The sequence below is a fragment of the Remersonia thermophila genome, chromosome 4 (assembly GCF_042764415.1).
Source record: "Remersonia thermophila strain ATCC 22073 chromosome 4, whole genome shotgun sequence".
Classification (NCBI taxonomy): Eukaryota; Fungi; Ascomycota; class Sordariomycetes; order Sordariales; family Chaetomiaceae; genus Remersonia; species Remersonia thermophila.
In genome coordinates, this window is record NC_092220.1 from 1,593,357 (window position 1) to 1,611,652 (window position 18,296).

At 60.7% G+C, this 18,296-nt stretch overlaps 7 protein-coding genes across 7 annotated transcripts; 3 read left to right on the forward strand and 4 right to left on the reverse strand.

Annotated features, from left to right (window-relative positions):
- Positions 1-339: 339 nt before the first annotated feature.
- VTJ83DRAFT_4585 (uncharacterized protein) lies at positions 340-1,258 on the forward strand (the record flags this gene model as incomplete). Its single annotated transcript, XM_071011090.1, has 3 exons — positions 340-833; positions 907-1,055; positions 1,125-1,258. The coding sequence occupies 3 exons, from the start codon at positions 340-342 to the stop codon at positions 1,256-1,258; spliced, it is 777 nt and encodes a 258-aa protein (XP_070866035.1).
- A 171-nt stretch (positions 1,259-1,429) lies between these two features.
- VTJ83DRAFT_4586 (uncharacterized protein) lies at positions 1,430-3,048 on the reverse strand (the record flags this gene model as incomplete). Its single annotated transcript, XM_071011091.1, has 2 exons — positions 1,430-2,762; positions 2,828-3,048. 2 exons carry the CDS (start codon positions 3,046-3,048, stop codon positions 1,430-1,432), a joined length of 1,554 nt encoding a protein of 517 aa, XP_070866036.1.
- Positions 3,049-4,262: 1,214 nt separating this feature from the next.
- Positions 4,263-5,819, forward strand: VTJ83DRAFT_4587 (uncharacterized protein; the record flags this gene model as incomplete). The annotated part of the gene is made up of 1 exon (XM_071011092.1): positions 4,263-5,819. One exon carries the CDS (start codon positions 4,263-4,265, stop codon positions 5,817-5,819), a length of 1,557 nt encoding a protein of 518 aa, XP_070866037.1.
- Positions 5,820-6,565: 746 nt separating this feature from the next.
- On the reverse strand, positions 6,566-10,340 carry VTJ83DRAFT_4588 (uncharacterized protein; the record flags this gene model as incomplete). Its single annotated transcript, XM_071011093.1, has 6 exons — positions 6,566-6,627; positions 6,728-7,133; positions 7,207-8,522; positions 8,587-9,567; positions 9,628-9,891; positions 9,974-10,340. The coding sequence occupies 6 exons, from the start codon at positions 10,338-10,340 to the stop codon at positions 6,566-6,568; spliced, it is 3,396 nt and encodes a 1,131-aa protein (XP_070866038.1).
- A 1,907-nt stretch (positions 10,341-12,247) lies between these two features.
- VTJ83DRAFT_4589 (uncharacterized protein) lies at positions 12,248-13,765 on the reverse strand (the record flags this gene model as incomplete). Its single annotated transcript, XM_071011094.1, has 3 exons — positions 12,248-12,293; positions 12,390-13,559; positions 13,671-13,765. The coding sequence occupies 3 exons, from the start codon at positions 13,763-13,765 to the stop codon at positions 12,248-12,250; spliced, it is 1,311 nt and encodes a 436-aa protein (XP_070866039.1).
- A 612-nt stretch (positions 13,766-14,377) lies between these two features.
- On the forward strand, positions 14,378-15,222 carry VTJ83DRAFT_4590 (mitochondrial 37S ribosomal protein uS12m; the record flags this gene model as incomplete). The annotated part of the gene is made up of 3 exons (XM_071011096.1): positions 14,378-14,551; positions 14,726-15,019; positions 15,148-15,222. The coding sequence occupies 3 exons, from the start codon at positions 14,378-14,380 to the stop codon at positions 15,220-15,222; spliced, it is 543 nt and encodes a 180-aa protein (XP_070866040.1).
- A 584-nt stretch (positions 15,223-15,806) lies between these two features.
- VTJ83DRAFT_4591 (uncharacterized protein) lies at positions 15,807-17,321 on the reverse strand (the record flags this gene model as incomplete). Its single annotated transcript, XM_071011097.1, has 4 exons — positions 15,807-15,880; positions 15,961-16,249; positions 16,308-17,198; positions 17,271-17,321. 4 exons carry the CDS (start codon positions 17,319-17,321, stop codon positions 15,807-15,809), a joined length of 1,305 nt encoding a protein of 434 aa, XP_070866041.1.
- Between the last annotated feature and the right edge of the window lie 975 nt (positions 17,322-18,296).

The following is an 18,296-nucleotide window of genomic DNA, read 5'->3' on the forward strand; positions in this document are numbered from 1 at the left end:
ATAGTAATGAAATCCCGGGACCAAGACAAGATGCAGATTCCAACCTCGAGACACACACATTCTTCTCCTTTTCCCTTGTACTTTTCAACACGAAACGAGCAAACCACCCCTGGGAGTTGGTGGTGGAAAGGTTGAGCTTGAAGCTGGTTGAGGGTGCCTTACCTAGGTAAGTAATAACGAAACCATCATTCACCACCTAGACCTCACCTAGACCTCACCTCACCTGCAGCGGCCTTGCAGCCCTCCGTCACTCGCTGGTCAAGTCGCCTCTCATCACGGCGACCTCCCACTGCATCGGTCTTTCATTTCCTCGGCACATCACCTTCATAATCTGTCAACATGGGGTCAGCATCGCCCACCGAGCTCCCGGCTCTCAAGACCAACCCCAAGTTCATCTTCTTCACCGACTTTGACGGCACCATCACCGAGCAAGACAGCAATGACTACATCACCGACAATCTTGGCTTCGGCCAGGCGCCGCGCAGGAAGCTCAACGAGGACGTTCTCTACGGCCGAGCCGACTTCCGGGATGCCTTCCGCGAGATGCTCGACAGCATAACCGCCCCCTTGGACCAGTGCATCGAGGTTCTCAAGAAGAACATCACGCTCGACCCGGGGTTCAAGGCCTTTTTCGCGTGGGCAAAGGAAAACAACATGCCCATCGTGATCTTGAGCGGAGGGATGGAGCCCGTCATCCGCGCCTTGCTGGCGCACATGCTGGGGCCTGAGGAGGCGGATACGCTGCAGATTGTTAGCAATCACGTGGCGACGCGGGAGGGGAAGAAGGACGTCAATGAGGTTGGCGGTTGGCAGATTGTGTATCGCGATGAGAGGTGAGGCTTGACCCGATCCGGGCGTTTGCCATGACGTTGATCTTGGTGTCTGTGGCTGACGAGCTGCTGGCAGCGGGTTTGGCCATGACAAGTCTCGCGAGATCCGCCCGTACGCCAACCTTCCGGCGGACGAGAGGCCGGTCCTGTTCTACGCCGGCGACGGCGTGTCGGATCTGTCGGCCGCGAAGGAGACCGACCTGTTGTTCGCCAAGGCTGGGCGCGGTACGTTGCGGCTGCGTCGAATCCATGAGAGGACATGGGGAAGGAGTTCCGTGCGCTGACAGCGGGCAGATCTTATCAGGTACTGCGAGAACGAGAGCGTCCCCTTCACCACGTTCAACGACTTCTCCGACATTCACGCCACCGTCAAGGACATTGTGGAAGGAAAGCTCAACGTCAAGGAAGCTGCCGTCGGGCGAAAGTAAATCGTCCCCGCGCAGGCTGGTGGGCCAGGAATGCACTGTTAGGACATTGTTTCTGGCGGCCGTGGTGTGAATCATGCACAAGAAGTGGATGGATATTAGACCATAGACACGTCGAGGAGTACCGTTTCAATGATATACCCGAGTTCCACGGTTCATGAAACTACCACAGCGTCAGACTTCCAAGCCGTGGCTTGTCATGCTCCCTTCCGCCTCTGCATCTGCCTCGGCTACGGGCCTCCATAGGCACCACACTCCAACGGAAAAGACGGCCACAACCAGCCAACTCACCATGGCACGAACCTGGACAAAGGCCACCGCGTCCCGAATCACGCTCATCATCACCACGCCCGCCACGGCCCCAACCGTCCCGTACGCCACGACAATCCCCACCGCATTCATCCTGGGCCCCTCCCCACCGCTCTGTCCTTGGGCAGTGCGAAGCGCCCGCGGGTACGCAGACCCGAGAGCCAACCCGGCGAGGAAGCCCGTCGCCGCCAAGACGGCCGCCACGCCGCCGCCACGCCGGCTGCCCTCATCGGCCTTGCCGTCATGCTGCCCGCTCGCCTCGGGACAAAAGCCACCGTAGCCGGCCAGCCAGGCGGTGCCCAAGCCGACCACCAGCACGGCCAGCCCGGCGATGCAGGCCCCTCTCAGCCTGGCGTGGCCGGACGCTGCCCGCGCCCCCGTCTTCGACGCCGCTCCGTCGCGCAGGGGCGACAGGAGGGGCCCTGCAGACGGTGCCAGGGCGCGGATGGCGAGACCGATCCAGAGGCAGGCTGTTAGGAGGGCCGAGCTCGGAGAGGACGGCGCGGACGCGTGCCGTCCTGGCGCTTCTCCCTGGGGTTGCTGGGAGGGATGGTCGCGCGTGCGCAGGGAGGCCAGGGCTGCGGGGAGACTTGCCGCCGCGGCGAGGGAGACGAGCGCCAAGAAGGCCGCGCGGATGGTGCAGCTTGTCGGAGGCCTGCCGTCGAACGCGGGCGGGGCGGAGACGATCGCGGCCGGGTGCTTGGCGGCGAGGCCTTTGGGGGTGCCTGGGGCGCCGGCGACGGCGCAGCTACCGCTCAAGGGACGCATGGTGATAAGCGCCGCGTTGACGAGCGTCAGGGCCGAGACGGCGAGGTGGCCGCGGCTGTGGAGCGCCTTGGCAGCGTCGGCCGCCTCTGCTTGTGCAGCTGCGCGGAGAGCGACGCCCAATGCTGCCGCCCCGAACGCCAACTCCGAGGTGTGCTTGATAGGGCCGGGGTGGCAGAGGAGGACAGTCATGGCGAGGGTTGAGGCCGCGGACATGGCAAGGTTCGACAGGGCGGCGACGACGAGGTTCGTCAGAGGATGCAGGTGGGACAGGCCGTTGGACGCCAAGAGCAAGAGGTTGGCGAGGAGGAGAGCGCGAGCGGATGGGGAGGCAGATTGGAGTGCTCGGAGGACGGGGTCGAAGAAGGCAGCGGCGAGGATAGAACCCAGGGCGAATGGGAGGGCTGAGCACGCGAGCTGAACGCTTCTGGGTCTGAGTTGGTGAGCGGCTCTCAGCGGGTTCAAGTCGCGGCCCGGCAGAAGGACATGTCCACGTACTGGCTGGAGGCTGTTTCTTGAGAAGCAAGGATCGGGGCGGCGCCGAGTCCCCATATGAGGCTCGTCAGACAGAGGACGCTGAGATGGGCCATGTTCGTTCCCGAACGCCTTGTCGAAGACGGGCCGGATATGTTGAATACGGCCTCATGGGGTGGGTATAGAAAGGCCATGTCGAAACCCCCGAAAGCTGATCCGCTGGGGCGCATGTAGTCTCGAGCCATTCGCCGTCAACCCGAGCAAGCTCGTTTTTCTGAGGACTCAGGGGTCGACGGGAAGAATAGCGCATGGGGGTGGAAAATGTATTCTTCAGGATTGTATTGTCACGGCACAGGGATGTACGGGGCGACATCCGTTGAAGACGTCGACCAAGGCTCACCGGCACACCCGAACGGTACTCAACTGCACAACTGCTGAGCTGCTTCGCACCGGGTTTGTCATGTCTTGCGCCCTTTTCCCAAGTCGGGCACTGCGCAACGAAGGGTTGTCCCTGATAGGAAACTCCGCCAGGGTCAGTGAGCGCTAACAAGACGGGGCTCCAAGCAACGGCTGTTGATAACTAGTTATGACAGAACCCTCCCCCCCCGGGAAGGCCTTCCCAGCTCCTCGTTGCAGGGTCAACTTGAACGCCGGCGTGGGCCTGGTGCCGCTTTGACCGAATCCACCATGAACGAGAAGTCCAGGGCGGCTCACCCACCGGGCGTAGTAGTTAGCCAACCATAGGAGAGTGGCGTCAAAGATACAAGTCAATAGTCAGATTCGCCTGTGAAAAGGAGAAAACGGTGAAACCACTTCCTTGAATATATTGTCCTATAGGATCTACCTCTGCCGTCTAGCGTTACCAAAGCCATGCTGAGGCTCTGCCAGGATGACCGGACCCTTTGTCTAGCAGGGCTGGTCAACAGGCATGATCCATCCCTCTCCCCGGAAGTCAGCGCCGAGTTTCCGACACCAGGGCCCCTATTCCATCATCTTTGCTGGCTCCATGCCAAGAGCTGCCCGATCGTCCTCCACCATGACACCGATCTGCTCAGCTCTTCCATACAAGCGAAGATATCCCCTCGTCGCTCCACAACACCGCACGTGTGCTGGACGTTGTAGGTTTCTTTGGGCACCGTGTTGATGGACAGACAGACAAACCGACAGAGAGAGAGAGAGAGAGAGAGAAAGGAGGAAAAGTGGGACAGGTGCCTTTGTTGTCCATGGCTCGGTGGAGCAACAGGCCCCTCGATCCCTGAGGGTTAGGGTCCCCGGTGGCTGCCCCGCGGGCGTTGGGCGGTAAGCGTTGAAACTCGGCAGAATCCAGCGAACCCGTCCGGTTCGTCCCTCCTCGCTCTCCGCCAAGCTTCGTCCAAGTCCCGCCGAACTGGAAGCGCCTCACCTACTTCCTCACATCCCTTCCCCCCCCTCCAACCTGCTGGCGAGGTGCCAGTTCAAAATGGCGGCCCATGCGGCTCTCCGTCGGGCTCTTCGTCCCCTACGGACACCGCCAATGCTCGAAGAGCTCAACGCCGTCCCGAAACCATGGTCCCACGGCCGGCCGCTCTCCCTCTGCCGGCGATGTCTCATCGATGCCAACCTCGGATCCGGTCCCAGGTTACGACTCTTTTCGACGGCCCCTCCCCCACCAAGACGTCCCCCGCCGCCGCTGCACAGAATTCTCGAGGCCGAGAAGAGCAGGCTAGAGCCTGGGTCTTTGGCTGCTAGCAAGGACCTCTCCAACGCGTTGAGTCCCCCGCAGCCCGATTCGAAGCCCGACTTGGGAACCTCTTCAGCAACAAAACCCGCTTTGACTTCCGCCTCGTCGACCCCGTCCTCCGACACCTCTTCATCCTCCGCATCCTCGCTCCACGGCTCAACCTCCACCTCTCCCGCTTCCTCGTCGTCCTCGTCCTCGCCCTCGTCCTCGTCGTCCCCTTCGGGCACACCCGCCGACGCCGCCGCCACCACCACCGACCCGGCCCTGCCCTCCTTCACCGAAACCCACCGCCACCCCTTCTCCGCCCGCTTCAGCGACCTCATGGACAACTGGCAAGCCCGGGTCCTGGTCGCCACGCAAAAGCTCAACGACCTGACGGGCTACTCGGCCATCGAGGCCATCAAGGCGCGCAACCTCGAGCTCGAGCGCGAGCACGCCGCCGCGCAGACCCGCCTGCGCACCGCCCGGCACGAGTACAAGTCCCTGACGGCGCACCGGGCCTCGACCCAGCGCGAGGTCACCACCCTGCTGACGCGCAAGGACATGTGGAACCCGAGCGACCTCGAGCGCTTCACGGCGCTGTACCGCCTCGACCACGAGCTCGAGTCGCGGGTGCAGGCCGCCGCCGAGGAGCTGACCGAGGCCGAGGCGGACGAGGCGCGCCTCGCGGCCGAGCTGAACACGGGCATCCTGAGGAGGTACCACGAAGAGCAGATCTGGAGCGACCGCATCCGGAGGCAGTCGACCTGGGGCACCTGGGGGCTGATGGGGATGAACGTCGTCTTGTTTCTGGTGCTGCAGTTCGTGGCGGAGCCCTGGAAGCGCAAGAGGCTGATGCGGGGCATTGCCGAGAGCGAAAAGGGGGTCATGGACGAGGTGAGGCGCGAGCTGGCCGAGGTGAAGGCCGCGCTGGAGGCAAGCGGGCGCCGGGAGAGGGACCACGAGCCCGGGCCGGCCGATGCTGGGGCGGATGCCGGGCTTCTGCCGGTGCTGCCCGAGGATGCGGAGCCGGCAGGATACGTGGACGCCCCGTCCAGCCTGGGCGAGGCCGATGCGGTGCCTCCTCCTCTTCCCATCCACGTCGACCGTCCCCCGCGTCCCTGGAAGGAGGTGCTGCTGGACTTTTGGGAAGACCCGGAACTGTTGCGCGAGGCGCTGCTGGATCTCTACAGCGACCGGAGGATAGACATGTCGATGCGCGATGCGTCGCTCATCGCCCTCCAAGGCGCGGCGGCTGGCGCAACCGTGGTTACGGTGTTGGCGCTGGCGCTGTTGAAGGGTTCATCATACGCTTGAAGCTGTCCACCCTTCTCGCACCCCCCCCCCCTTTTTTTTTTTTTTCTCTCCTTTCACCTGATGCCATAAATTCATCGGACATCGCGGGGGAAAATCAGCGTATCAAAAAAGCCCGGGCTTATCTTTACGACGATGTACATGTATAGCAATGTAGAAATCTAGACGTGTATAACAAAAGACGACTATTAAACCGCTCTTGCAACAATATGACGGCGGCCCCTTGAATCTGGACGAGATTTCTCTCCGGGTCTCCTCATGCGATCATGCTCCTTCCCACGTCTCGGGCATACAAAACATCACACATGACTCAACGGCGTCCGCAGCACGGGCACCAGCTCCTCCTCCTCCTCCTCCATCTCCATGAGGAACACCAACAAAACGCTCGCACACGCCCACCCCCTAACACACAACACATCAGCCACCAAACAGTAACAATGGCCACCTCAAGAGCCTCGAGCGGGGTATCCGTCCATCCTGAAGCATCACGATAACCACCGCGAAAAGATCCCCCTCCTGGTGCGCCCTGCCGCACCAGCGCCACGGTCGCAGTGACGAGACTCTTGGTTCGGCTCCCGCTCCCGCTCCCGCTCCCGTTCACCGCAATGATTCGTCTCGGAATCCGTCCAATCCGAGGCCGCCGAGGACGCTGGTGGTTGCATGGCTTTGTCAATGGGCGGCAAGGCACCGCCGGTCGGGGTGGCTCTCCTGGATCCGGCGTTGCTCGATGACGACGGCGGTCCGACGCTCTACTCGAAGTCGGCCGTGTACGAGAAGCCCCGGAATTCTTCCTGCATGGCTTGCGAGAGGACTGGACAAGGGGAGAAAAAAAAAAAAAGACCGGGTTAGCGATGAGAACGACAAGAACGGGAGAAGGAAGCACAGCAATGGCGAAGGAAAAGAAAGCGTACCAGACTGTACCGGCGTCAGCACCGGCGTGACGCTCGTAAACTCGCTGTCAAAGTTGCTCGTATCCGTCGGGCTCTTGATGCTCGGCAGGAACGGCGGCTCCACCCTCTTGTGATAGATATCATCCCAGTTGATGTTCCTGAAGAAGGGCTGCGACATGACCTCCTGAGCATCCGTGGGGCCGCTGCCCAGGCGCTGCTCAGGCTCGCGCGTCAGCAGCTTCTGCAGGATGGACACGCTGTCGCGTGGCATGTGGATCGGGTAGAGCGGCTCATCTGCCAGGATCGAGTCGTAGATTTCGTCCTCGTCCTCGCCACGGAATGGCGACTGCTGCAGGAGCATCTGGTAGATCAGCACGCCGAACGCCCACCAGTCGACGGCGCGTCCGTATTTCTTGTCGAGCAGAATCTAGACGGATGAGATATCAGTACACGATAAAACCAAGCAGCGTGCTGTGTGGTTGTTGGGCAGGGAAACGGACCTCCGGCGCCATGAACTCAGGAGTGCCGCAGAACGTGCTCGTCGTCGAGCCGTACCACATGTCCTCCTTGCAAAGACCGTAATCGGCGATCTTGATGTGCCCGTCCAGGGTCAGGAGGATGTTGTCGAGCTTGAGATCGCGATAAATGACACCGTTTTCGTGGAAGTACTTGAGCGCCAGGCACACCTCGGCAGCGTAAAACTGAGCCCGCTTCAAGCCGAACTGGCCGCGCTGAATGTGCAGCATCAGGTCGCCACCGCTAATATACTCCATGACGAAGTAGACGCGAGTCTCGGTCTGGAAGCAGGCGTGCAGGTTGGTGAGGAAGGGGTGACGCTCCCGGTTGGCAATCAGGAACACGCGCTTCTCCGACTTGATGCTCTCAACCTCGTCGTTCTCAATGATGAACTCCTTCTTGAGCACCTTGATGGCGTACAGCTTGCGGGTCCGCTTGGTCTCGGCCAGCATGACCTTGCCGAAGTTGCCCTTGCCGAGCACCGCCAGGAAGTTGAAGTGGTCGAGGCCGATGCGCTGGCCCGTGCCCGGGTCCGTGGCCGAGGGCAGCGGCTTCCTGGCCGGCACCGGGACTCCCGCGACGGAGCCCATCTGAGCCATCTGAGGCTCCGCGTAAGCCGGAGAGGGTTGCGGCTTGGGAGACGGCGCGGCCACCTGTTGTATCTGCTGGTGCGGTTGGGGCTGGTACATCGGCTGCTGCATGTACGGCTGCTGGACCATGTGTTGTTGGGACGGCCGGACCTGGACGGGAGGCTGGCCCGGATGCACCCCGATGTTGGCGTAGTCGGCTGGATTGTACTTGCGCTGTTGGGGCTGCCCGTAAGGTGACTGGGGCTGCGGGGAGCCATACAGGTTCTCATCCTGCGACCCAGGCCGCGAGAACGTGCCGGCCGAGCCATAATGCCCCGGGCCAAAGTCGGGGATCTGGTTCGCTTGTTGCGTAGCGGGGGACTTTGGCGACATGGCGGCGGCGGCGGCGGCTGACGCGGTGGGCGAGGTCTGCGGCGTTGGGCCGGATTGCCGCTGGGGGGAGGTCTGTCCGTACATGAGCTTTGCTGCTTCGGTGGCTTCGGGGGATGCCCCAGGCGTTGAAGGCGCAAACGAGAGGCCCGACTGAGAGCTGCTCGTCGTTGCCTTGCTTCCCTGCCTCAGCGTCCGCTCGCTCATCGACGAAGCCTTTTCCTGGCGGGTCTTCTTGGTCGACCGGATGCCCTCGAGGATCTGGTTGGCCACAGCCATCGACATGCCGCAGAAGTCGGGTACGAGGTGCACGCACTGCGCGTGAGCAGTGAGATTGCACTCTAGATGGAAAACGCTGGTCAGCTATGTGGGGGCGGGGGAGGCAGGCGGGCGATCTAAACGTACCGGCGCATCTCCGCGAGTTCTTCTTGCTTCCGATAGGCAGCATGTAGCCGCAGTGGCAGCACCAGTTGGCCGTGAGGTTGGAGAAGGGCTGGAAGCGGTGCGGAATGCGGTGGTTGATCTTCTCCTCGTCCGGGTCCGTCTCGGCGTTGCTCTTGCTGATGCACTTGGTGACGACGCTGGTGTAGCACTTTGTGTGGCACGTGTACTTGCAGTCCTCGCACTGCATGCCGGCCGAGTACTTGAGGAAGTCCCCGCAAAGGGCGCAGCGCATAATGTTGTAGAACTGGCGCTGAACAAACTTGTGGCCGTACATCTCGTGCACCTCCTCCTTGCGCTGGCGGACGGCGCCCTTGCGGTTCAGACCGGCATCCAAAGGCCGCGGCGCCTTGTTTTCCTTGACGAAGTTGAGGCTCAGCTGGATCTGGCCGGCCGGCTCCAGGTTGAACCACGCATCGATCGGCTGGGTCATGACCAGGTTCTGGGGCGGAGGCGGAGGAACGTAGGAAGGGCCAACCTGACCCGGAGCCGTCGGCGGGGCGGCGAACTGCGGGCCATGGGCTCCCATTGGGAACTGAGGAGGGGGCATCCTCTGAGCAGTGCCCAGACGATCGGCTGAGACCCAACCCGCGGCGCTCGTCTCGGCCTCGATGCGCTTCCGGCGAAGCTCCTCAACGATGTCCGATATCCTGATCCACAGCAGGCCGATGGGGAGAGCGTGCTCGCCCGGCTTGTCGTAGACGGTCAGCTCGACCTCGTTTGCCTTGTCGACGAAGATGTTGTGGAACTCGCTCTCCCAGCGGTCGTTGCGCGTCGCCCTTGTTCTCGCCACGACATTGTCCTCCACCTTGATGGTTACGAAGGTCTCGGGGGACCGCGAGAAGCGAGAGGTCGGCGAGTGGTCCACGTCCTTGACGGCCATGACGCGGATCGAGAGCTGGCCAGTCAGAGGCTTGCGTAGGTTCGGCATGTTGATGCTGCTATCTGCACCTGGGGGTCAGCAAAGCCGTGGCAGATATGCAGGCTGCTCCTGAAATGACGTACCATCCGGGCCTTCCTCGTCCATGTCGATGTGCAGCTCCTCGTATCGCTTCAAGGCCTGCTTCAGCAGCACAATCTTTTGGGTGCTTTCGATCCTGCGAGCTGCAGCATCCGCCTTGCTCTTTTTGTCTCCCTCGAGCTGGTAGAGCTGCACCATCTTGTCGATGCCTTTCTGGTATTGCTCCTCCACGTTCAGCTTGAACTGGATTTGCGAGAGCATCAACTGGATGCGAGGGCCGAGGTAGGGTGAATCGTACTTGATGAGATCTAAGGAGGGAGAACAGGGTTAGCTGACGACACGACACGCACGAGATGCATCCTCCCTTCGCGTCCCCGACGTGGCACATACCGAGCTTGGTGAAGTTGGGGCGGCCCTTCGGGCGGGCCACGACGTCTCCCTGGCCATGCTGCCCGTAGCCCGAGACGTCCTTGGGCGGCGGGGCCGGGGCGCCTGAGCTGTCGCCCTGGGACGAGCCGACCGTGGTGCCTCCCAGCGACAGGCTGTCGACGCCCTGGCTGATGCGGCGCATCTGCAGCTCGCGAAGCTTCTCTTCGAAGAACTCGAGGTTGCGGCGCCCCTCGCGCATCTGCGTGTCGAGCTTGGAGCGGACGGCCTCATTGCTGGTCTGCTGGCGCATAAGATTGGCGGCATTTATCAGGGCCTTTTCACGCTCGATCTTTTTGGTGATGTCGAGGATCTTGTCGTCGTCGTTCATCTTGGCGTCGGTGGTGGTGCGCAGCAGGGCGCACCGAGGTTCGCGCGGGGTTGTAAAGCTTGGTGCACCGGATGGGCTGGTACGACCTTCACGTGTTGGCGATTCTGTCGCTCTATCTGTCCCCGGAGCGTCCTAGACGGAGACCCGTGTTGTTGTCACCCCCGATCCGGGAAGCTGGCGGCGGTGGGAGCAGCGGACGACGGCCTTCAGGGCTTTCGGGTGGGTTGCGGGGAGGGGTTGTCAGCGACCAGGGATCGAGGTGCCGGTGTCGCGGAAACGCTTCAGGCCCCTGTTGACGAGAGCGAAGACCGCGAGACGCTGCCTCTTGGGAGTTGGAAGCGAACTGGTTCTCGACGTCGAAGGTTCAAGCTTCGAGGGGATGTTGCAGCCCGAGGAATCCACGGCACGGAGGGTGGGAGGAGATCGGGTGGAGAGTCCTAGGCTGGAGGATGGAACCTCAAGAAACAACGCGGCCGAAGAGCGGGAGCGGGCCTGTGGCAGCGCGCTACAACAAACAAGCGGACGGGAGCCAACCGAAGCCGCACTTGGAGCCCGACACGGGAAGAGTTGGGTGATCGGGACAAATCAATAACGTTATGGAGGTGCCGCGCGGGCACTTCTTTAGCTTGTGGCAGCACGCCGGGCCTGGGCAGTTGGGAACTTGCAGGCGGATGTTGATCACCCTGCAAGGGTTGCTCCAAGCCGACGGGGGACTTGGAGGGGTTGAAGGAGGTCGACACGGGCAGCTCCAGGCTCCTGTGGATGGGAGGTGGGTTTGTTGACTTTGTCCGGTTCGGCGTGCACTGTGTGAAGCAGCTCTCAACAAACCGATGGTCCTATCCGGACGGCGTAGGTCCAGTGCATGCACCTAGGTACGTAGGTAGGTAGCCAGGACCTTGATGCTTTGTGATCGGTGAGATGACCCCTGCGGCTGCCGCAATCAACAGACTGCGGGGTCTGACTCCGAGTGGGTGGCGTGGAGGAAGGAGATGATGGGACGAGGATGCTGGTACGTAGACGCAACGGTTCTGGGGTGCAAAGTCTATGTACTCAAGTCATGGTTTGGGGCTCGTCAAGCCCCGGAAGCCCACCAATCTCTGTCTCAAGTACCTGAGTTGCATGGAACTTGGCAAGAATCTGGAAATTTTGGATGTGACTGCTTTTTGTTCCATTCCAGAAATCGCTTCTTTCCAAGCTGTCGAGTTCGGCCGACCCTCCTCCCCTCTTGTTCTCGTGCAGGCCCGGGTTGGGCCAGAAAAGTGGGGCAGCTAGAGGAACCCCACCATCCACAGGCAGCCTAGGTAGTGACCTGAACCTACCGACCCTGGATTAGCTCAAGCTCCAGAACCAGCATGCAAGTGCTGTTGCCGTTAGGACCTCCAACTACATTTCCTGCTTTTTCTGCTTCACTGCTATATTCTAGGTCAAACGGGGCTGTTGTGCGGCTGGAAGGATATTACACATGATGCAGTTTAGTCTCAGGGTTGTCTCGTCGTTGTCATCGTTTTCCCATCGCCGTTTGCGAGACCTGGGACTCCGGGGCTAGGACTCGCCGTAGGACTTTGGATCTGCGGCCGTTCGCCCGCCCGCATGTCTCTTCCCCACGCCAGGAGGGTAACGTTACCTATCAACCCCTTTCGAAGCATGTCCGAAATGACATGATCTACGAAGTATCGGAGAAGGCCTGAAACCCCAATTAATAATACCGCTCCGTCTCCATGCTTCGTTTTCGAGAGACAGGGAATTCACAGCGAAGTGGGACAATGCAATTGCGTCGCTAAATGCTTGATGCAAAGGGGTACCGAGGCAAACCATAACCCCCCCTTCCCCCCCCCTTAAGCCAATCATTGTCAAGTCTCCCAGCTCCAGCGATCCAAGACAGCAACTTTTGGCTCGTCAAACTCTTATTAGTTGGTGTACTGCTTCTGCAGAATCTTGGCAATGGTGTTGAGCCTGGGATGTATCAGTCAGCAAGGTTGCTCTCACGACCCATCGTCAACCACCCAAGAGGGAAAATAAAAAAAGAAAGTAAAAAAAAAGGGCACCCACTGAATGTTGCTCGTGCCCTCATAAATGGCGCCGATCTTGCTGTCGCGGAAGAACTTCTCGGCGAGACCCTCGCGCACGAAACCCATGCCTCCCATCCACTCGACCGCCAAGCTGCTGACCCGGCCGGCCACCTGGGACGCGTACAGCTTGGCCATGGCGGCGTCCATGACAAAGTCTTCGCCCGCCTCCTTCTTGCGGGCCGCGTTGTACACCAGCGCCCGCGCCGCCGCGATCTCGGTGTACGACTGCGCAATCTGGTGCTGCATGCCCTGGAACTCACCAACCAGCTTGCCGAACTGCTTGCGGTCGTTCCACACGTACTTGACGGCGTTCTCCCAGGCGCCGAGCGCAAGGCCCGTCATCTGGGCACCGATGCCGATCCGCCCTTCGTTGAGCAGCGAGATGGCGTACTTGTACCCATGGCCCCGCTCGCCGAGAAGGTTCTCCTTGGGCACCTCAACGTCGTCAAAGTTGAGCACGCACGTGCTGCTCGCCCGGATGCCCAGCTTCTTCTCCTTCTTGGCGATGCTGAAGCCCTTCATGTCCTTGTCCACGATGAAGGCCGTGATGCCCTTGTAGCCCTTGCTCGGGTCCAGGTTGGCAAAGACGATGAAGAACTCGGCCTCCATGCTGTTGGTGATCCACATCTTGCTGCCGTTGATCTTGAACCCGCTCTCCGTCTCGGTCGCCTTGGTCGCCAGGGCGAACGCGTCCGACCCGCTGACGGGCTCCGACAGGCAGAACGAGCCCACCGTGGCTGTCGCCAGCCGGGGGAGGTACTTCTTCTTGAGCGCCTCGCTGCCCCACTTGAGCACCGCCGTGTTTACAAGCGTGTTGTGCACATCCACCATGACCGACACGGACGGGTCGACGCGCGCGAGCTCCTCGATGCCCACGATGGCCGCCGTGAAGTTCATGCCCGCGCCGCCGTACTCCTCGGGGATCTCAACGCCCATGAGGCCTTGCTCGAACAGCTGCTCCACAATGGCCGGGTCCATTTGTTCCGCCTCGTCCATCTCGCGCACCTTGGGCAGGATCACGTCGTTGGCGAACTTCTGCACCGTCTCGGCCATGGCGGTTTCGACCTCCGAGAAGTGCGTAATGGGCGTCGGCGCAACGTCGGCGAGGCTCGCATCGCGACGGGCGGCCGTCGTGGAGAGAGGACGGGCGCTGTCAGCAAGGACAAAGTTAGCCACCTGCCAGCACTGTCGGGGAGATATTCTTGACAACCATTGACTCGAGACGGGCCGATTCCATTTCACCTCAAGAGCTTCGACTTACCACTGGGCAGCAAACGCCGGGCCCCTTATCCTGGGAGCACACACGGCCTGGCTCCTCCGCACCGCGGGGCGCAACGCTCTCACAAAAGACCTCATCTTGGCTGGCGTGACGAATCGGGGGTTACACGGTGTATGCAACGGGGACGGCTGGGCAAGCGGAGAGGGAGAACGGCACAGGGAACGGAGAGGCGGGAGGTTGATGCATGTATAAGATGATCCGCAAGCCCCACACCGGAAACCGGAGATTCGAGACCACGAGCACAACGTGGAGGACGGACGGGGGTTGGATTTACTGTGTACACAACGGCCGAAGGGAGCCCACAGGCCATTCCTGGTCGCCCGTTCGCTGCCTCTTTTCAAGGCGCGACGGAAGCCGAGGTTACCGGTAGCAGAGAGACACTGGGCTTCCCCACAAAGCCGGGGGCCGATCGACTCAAGCAAGGGCGGAAACACTTTCATGTGACCGGATCCCGCCTCAGGATGTTCGAGGGGCCGCTGGGGTTCCCCACATGAGCCGATAATTACCGTGTAGTCACGTGCCAGTTCACGTGATGCCAAAATGTTCCCGTCCGAGCGGGTCCGTCCGAGAGGCCCCACTCTTTGCGAATTGCTGCTCCGAAAGATCCAAGATCTGTCGGGGACGACCACGACGAGGCCGACCAGCGCCAGCCAGCCAGCAACACCGAGACTTCGACGCAGGCCGGCACCATGGCGACGTTCCTGCGCAACCTGGTGCTGCGGCCGGCGCTCCGGCAGCCGCTGGCCAGGCCATCACCATCAGCACCGCAACCCTCTTCGCTCTCCATACCCAGCACCATCCTCGCAGCCCGCGCATTTTCGACCACGCCTTCGCACAGCGCGACGCTCAACCAGGTCCTGCGGGTACGCCGTCCCCCGTCTCCCTTGGCTCCGCCGTCCCCGAACCGCGCGATCCCCATCCTCCCGAGCAACCCTCCCCCTCCCCGCCTCCCACGCCCCGGCGAATCCCCCAACCCATCTGCCGCGATCCCACCACGCACCCCGGTGTGACCTGGCTAACGCGACCGAAACAAACAGGGCTGCCGCAAACCCCAACGAGCACGCCACGCCGTCTCCCCGGCCCTCTCGGCCATCCGCGCCCCCGCCCTGAAAGGCGTGTGCGTCAAGGTGGGCATCACCAAGCCCAAGAAGCCCAACTCGGGCGAGCGCAAAACCGCCCGCGTGCGGCTGTCGACCGGCAAGGTGATTACGGCGTACATCCCTGGCGAGGGGCACAACATCCAGCAACACAGCGTCGTGCTTGTGCGGGGTGGGCGCTCGCAAGATTGTCCCGGTGTGAGGTATCATTTGGTGCGGGGTGCTTTGGATTTGGTACGTGCCTTTTCCTTCGCCTTTTTCCCCCTTTTCCTTCCTGGCTAGCGGCCGTTTTGAGGGGAGGTTGGAGTTGAGGGAGACAAGCGGGTGAGACGAAAGCTCTGGCTGACTGGGCTTGCCGTTAGGGTGGTGTCACGCACCGCGCGACCAGCAGGAGCAAGTACGGGACCAAGAAGCCCAAGAAGGCGTCTGTTGGCTAAGGCCTGGGCCGGTGAAGGTGGAAGACAAGTCTCTCGGGAGGTAACCGGCGTTCGGATAGACAATATATCAAAACTGGTGCTATCTGGCCAACAAGCCAGACTGCTGGGCCAAGGAGTCCTGGCAAACTCTGTATCATATCTTCGTGTATCAATCCAGCACGAAATTTGGACAGCGCACACCTTCTCAGTGTCAACATACCATGGCGTATGCTTCTTGTTCGGAACACGACATACACAGAGAGGTGTGTTGTAACTAATATGAACAAACTAACAAAGCAACACCCGCCTCATCCTGTTTAATTTCATATAGAAGCAAGGTATGCTCCCAATGGGTTCCGGTTCCCGTTGCCGTGACGCCCCGTCCCTGACCCTTGAGTTTGTGTTTGTAATCCCCGCCCTCTATTCCGCTTCCAAATGCCCCGTTTTCTCCGCTTGAGCGTCCCACGACGCGTTAGGCCTCAGATCACCCACTCGCCGCCGCTGCGCTAGGATGATTGAGATCACAGGTGCCAACAGGAGCCTGGGAAACCCCCAAAGCTTGTCCCAACCATCCTCACCTTTGTTCATTTGTCGTTCTAGACCCACTAATCCTTCTTCGACTCTTCCTCCCAGCCTTCGGGCTTCTTCAGGCCCTGGACGTCGAAGAACTTGGACGTGCCTGTAAGGGGTTAAAGTTAGCAGCGCTCCGCCATGCACGCATGCACACACAACCCAAAAGGGGGGGGGGGGGGGACATACAAGAGTAGCCCTTCCAGTCAAAGTTGTCATCTGGGTTGCAGTGGCACTTGAGCGCCGTCCGCAACTTCTCGCCCGTCGGGCAGTGCGTGAAAGGGACGTGATAGTAGGCGATGTCATTGAAGAAGTGGATCTCCTCCCTTTTCAGCATCAGTCCCGCTGCGATGGAGTGCACGGGGGCGTCGCCCCAGCGCTCGTAGAAGAAGCCACCATCCTTGTCGAGGGTCTCGAAGTAGTCGATGTAGGCCTTCGAGCGCAGCCATTCCAGGCTGCCGATCTCGAAGTTGGACCACTGCGGAGCTGGTCAGTAAAGGGGCTTGAAAAGTGCCATCTCGAAGGGGTGGACATACGAAATGGCACCTATTGTAGGTCTCGCCGCCGTCATCGCTCAGGAAACGCAACAAGTTGTCCTCGGCGATATGCTCCGGATGGTTCTTCATAAACTTCCGGGCGCTATCCCAGAGGGTCGGGATGGTCTCCGGGTACTCGTAAAGACTGATGACGAAGCTGTACTTCTTCTTGTGCTCATGCATGTATCGGAAGGGGTCGTAGTGAATGTCGCAGAAGAGCTCGACGCTGGGCTCGACGCGCCAGTAATACTCGTAGTTCATCATGAGCGGGTGGCGGAAGAAGAATCCCGACTCGAAACGGCACATGTGGCGGTAGCTGATGCTGTCTCCGTAGATGATCTTGCGATCCTTCATGTCCTGCCGTACCTTGGCCGCCTTGTCCTGGTCGATCCATTCCGGGAACGACCAGTGCTCCTTAGGGATCAAGCCGTAGTGCGTCTTGCCCGACACAAGCGACGAGGTGATCTTCTTGAACAGGTCGTCGAACGGCTTGTCGTTGAGAAACACCCAGTCGTAGTTGTACCGGCGGTTGAAGCGGTCCTCGACGTGGCGGATCGACTTGGCGATCTCCCAGACGTCCGTGTTGCGGGCGAGCGTGACGAAGGTGGCGTTTATCCGCGGGCCGGGAGCGATGCCGCTCAGGTCGTTCCAGCCTGGGTCGTTGGGCGTCAAGGCCAGAGGGTACTTTGACGGATCGTAGTTGTTCGAGACCTTGTGGGAGTTGGGCGATGAGTGCGTCGAGCCCGTCGAGTCTGTCAGGTGCGTCGAGCCATGATCCGGGGTAGGTTGCTTTGGTGTGGACGGGCCGTTGCCGTTATAGACAGGAATGTGCGGCTTGATGGGAGGGACGACATCTGTCGAGCTGGACACAAAGTAGAACACGATCAGGACCTGGCGCGGACGTTAGCATGGGAGGAGGCTTTCCCCTCGACAGCGACACACGCCGAGCCATGGCCGACTTACAAACAGGGATATAATGATGTAGCGCACATAGCGCGCACCGCCGGCGGCCATGGTGGATGATAGCGGCCAAACTGGAGCGTTGGCTTGGAAAAAGATGCTGCGGTCTCCGAGGGGAGTATAGGGTTATGTCTTGAATGGCAACGGTCTGGTGGGAAAGGCGGATTCGCGGGTGTGGCGATAAAACCTATGGGACGGATGAAGGGACCTGACGTCCAAGCGAAGCATAGATCCTCACTGCTCGGTCATGTCGCGCAGTGGGCAAGCAAAAGCCCCGAGTCAGGCTGACCAGCTCGGAAAACAATCTTTGGAGAGGATGGAGAGGGGGGGAGAGTGGCTGGGAGAAATGGTATGGAGGTTGACAGAGGCCAGTTCTGGGCGAGTTATGGGCGAGTTCTGGGCTCGGGAAAAGGTGGATGACAGCCGCAATGCATTGCGTTTGCGCAGGCATCCTGTGGCCTCCTTCCTCCCCCCCAACGCAAGCCAACCCCAAACGGCAGGATCCGTTTCGGATCCGCACGACTCATGGTACCCTGTTAACTGAAATTGTGGGCTTGCCTGCTTGGCACCTGATAGTGCAATACGTACCCATTTTTGGACTCTGCCCCTCGTATCGAAGGGATGGCCGGGCCCTTTTGTTGATCCCTCTCAATCAGCCCATGCAGCATTGCTAGGAACATCAAAAGCCCCAAGAGAGTTTCGCAAGTTGGGATGAGAGCAACTCTAGGTCTCAGGTGCACGCTGGGCGGTTTCCAGAATCCAGAGTCCGTGGCCCTGCCAGTAGCTTCTCACCACGTTCAATGACCCAAGACACTCGATGGAGAAGACGCAGATCCCGAGTTCGAGGTTCATTGATTTGCGCCACCTGCTCCCGTCCCTGGTAGGCCCTTGGCGCCGACCCGGAAATCCGGGAACAGTCCAAGCGCATCTATTCCGTCGATCGGATTAAAACCGAGCTGACAGGATTCCTGGAAACAAAGCATCAAGCTGGACAGCGGGACCCCCCGATGGGAGCTGGTTGAAGCACTC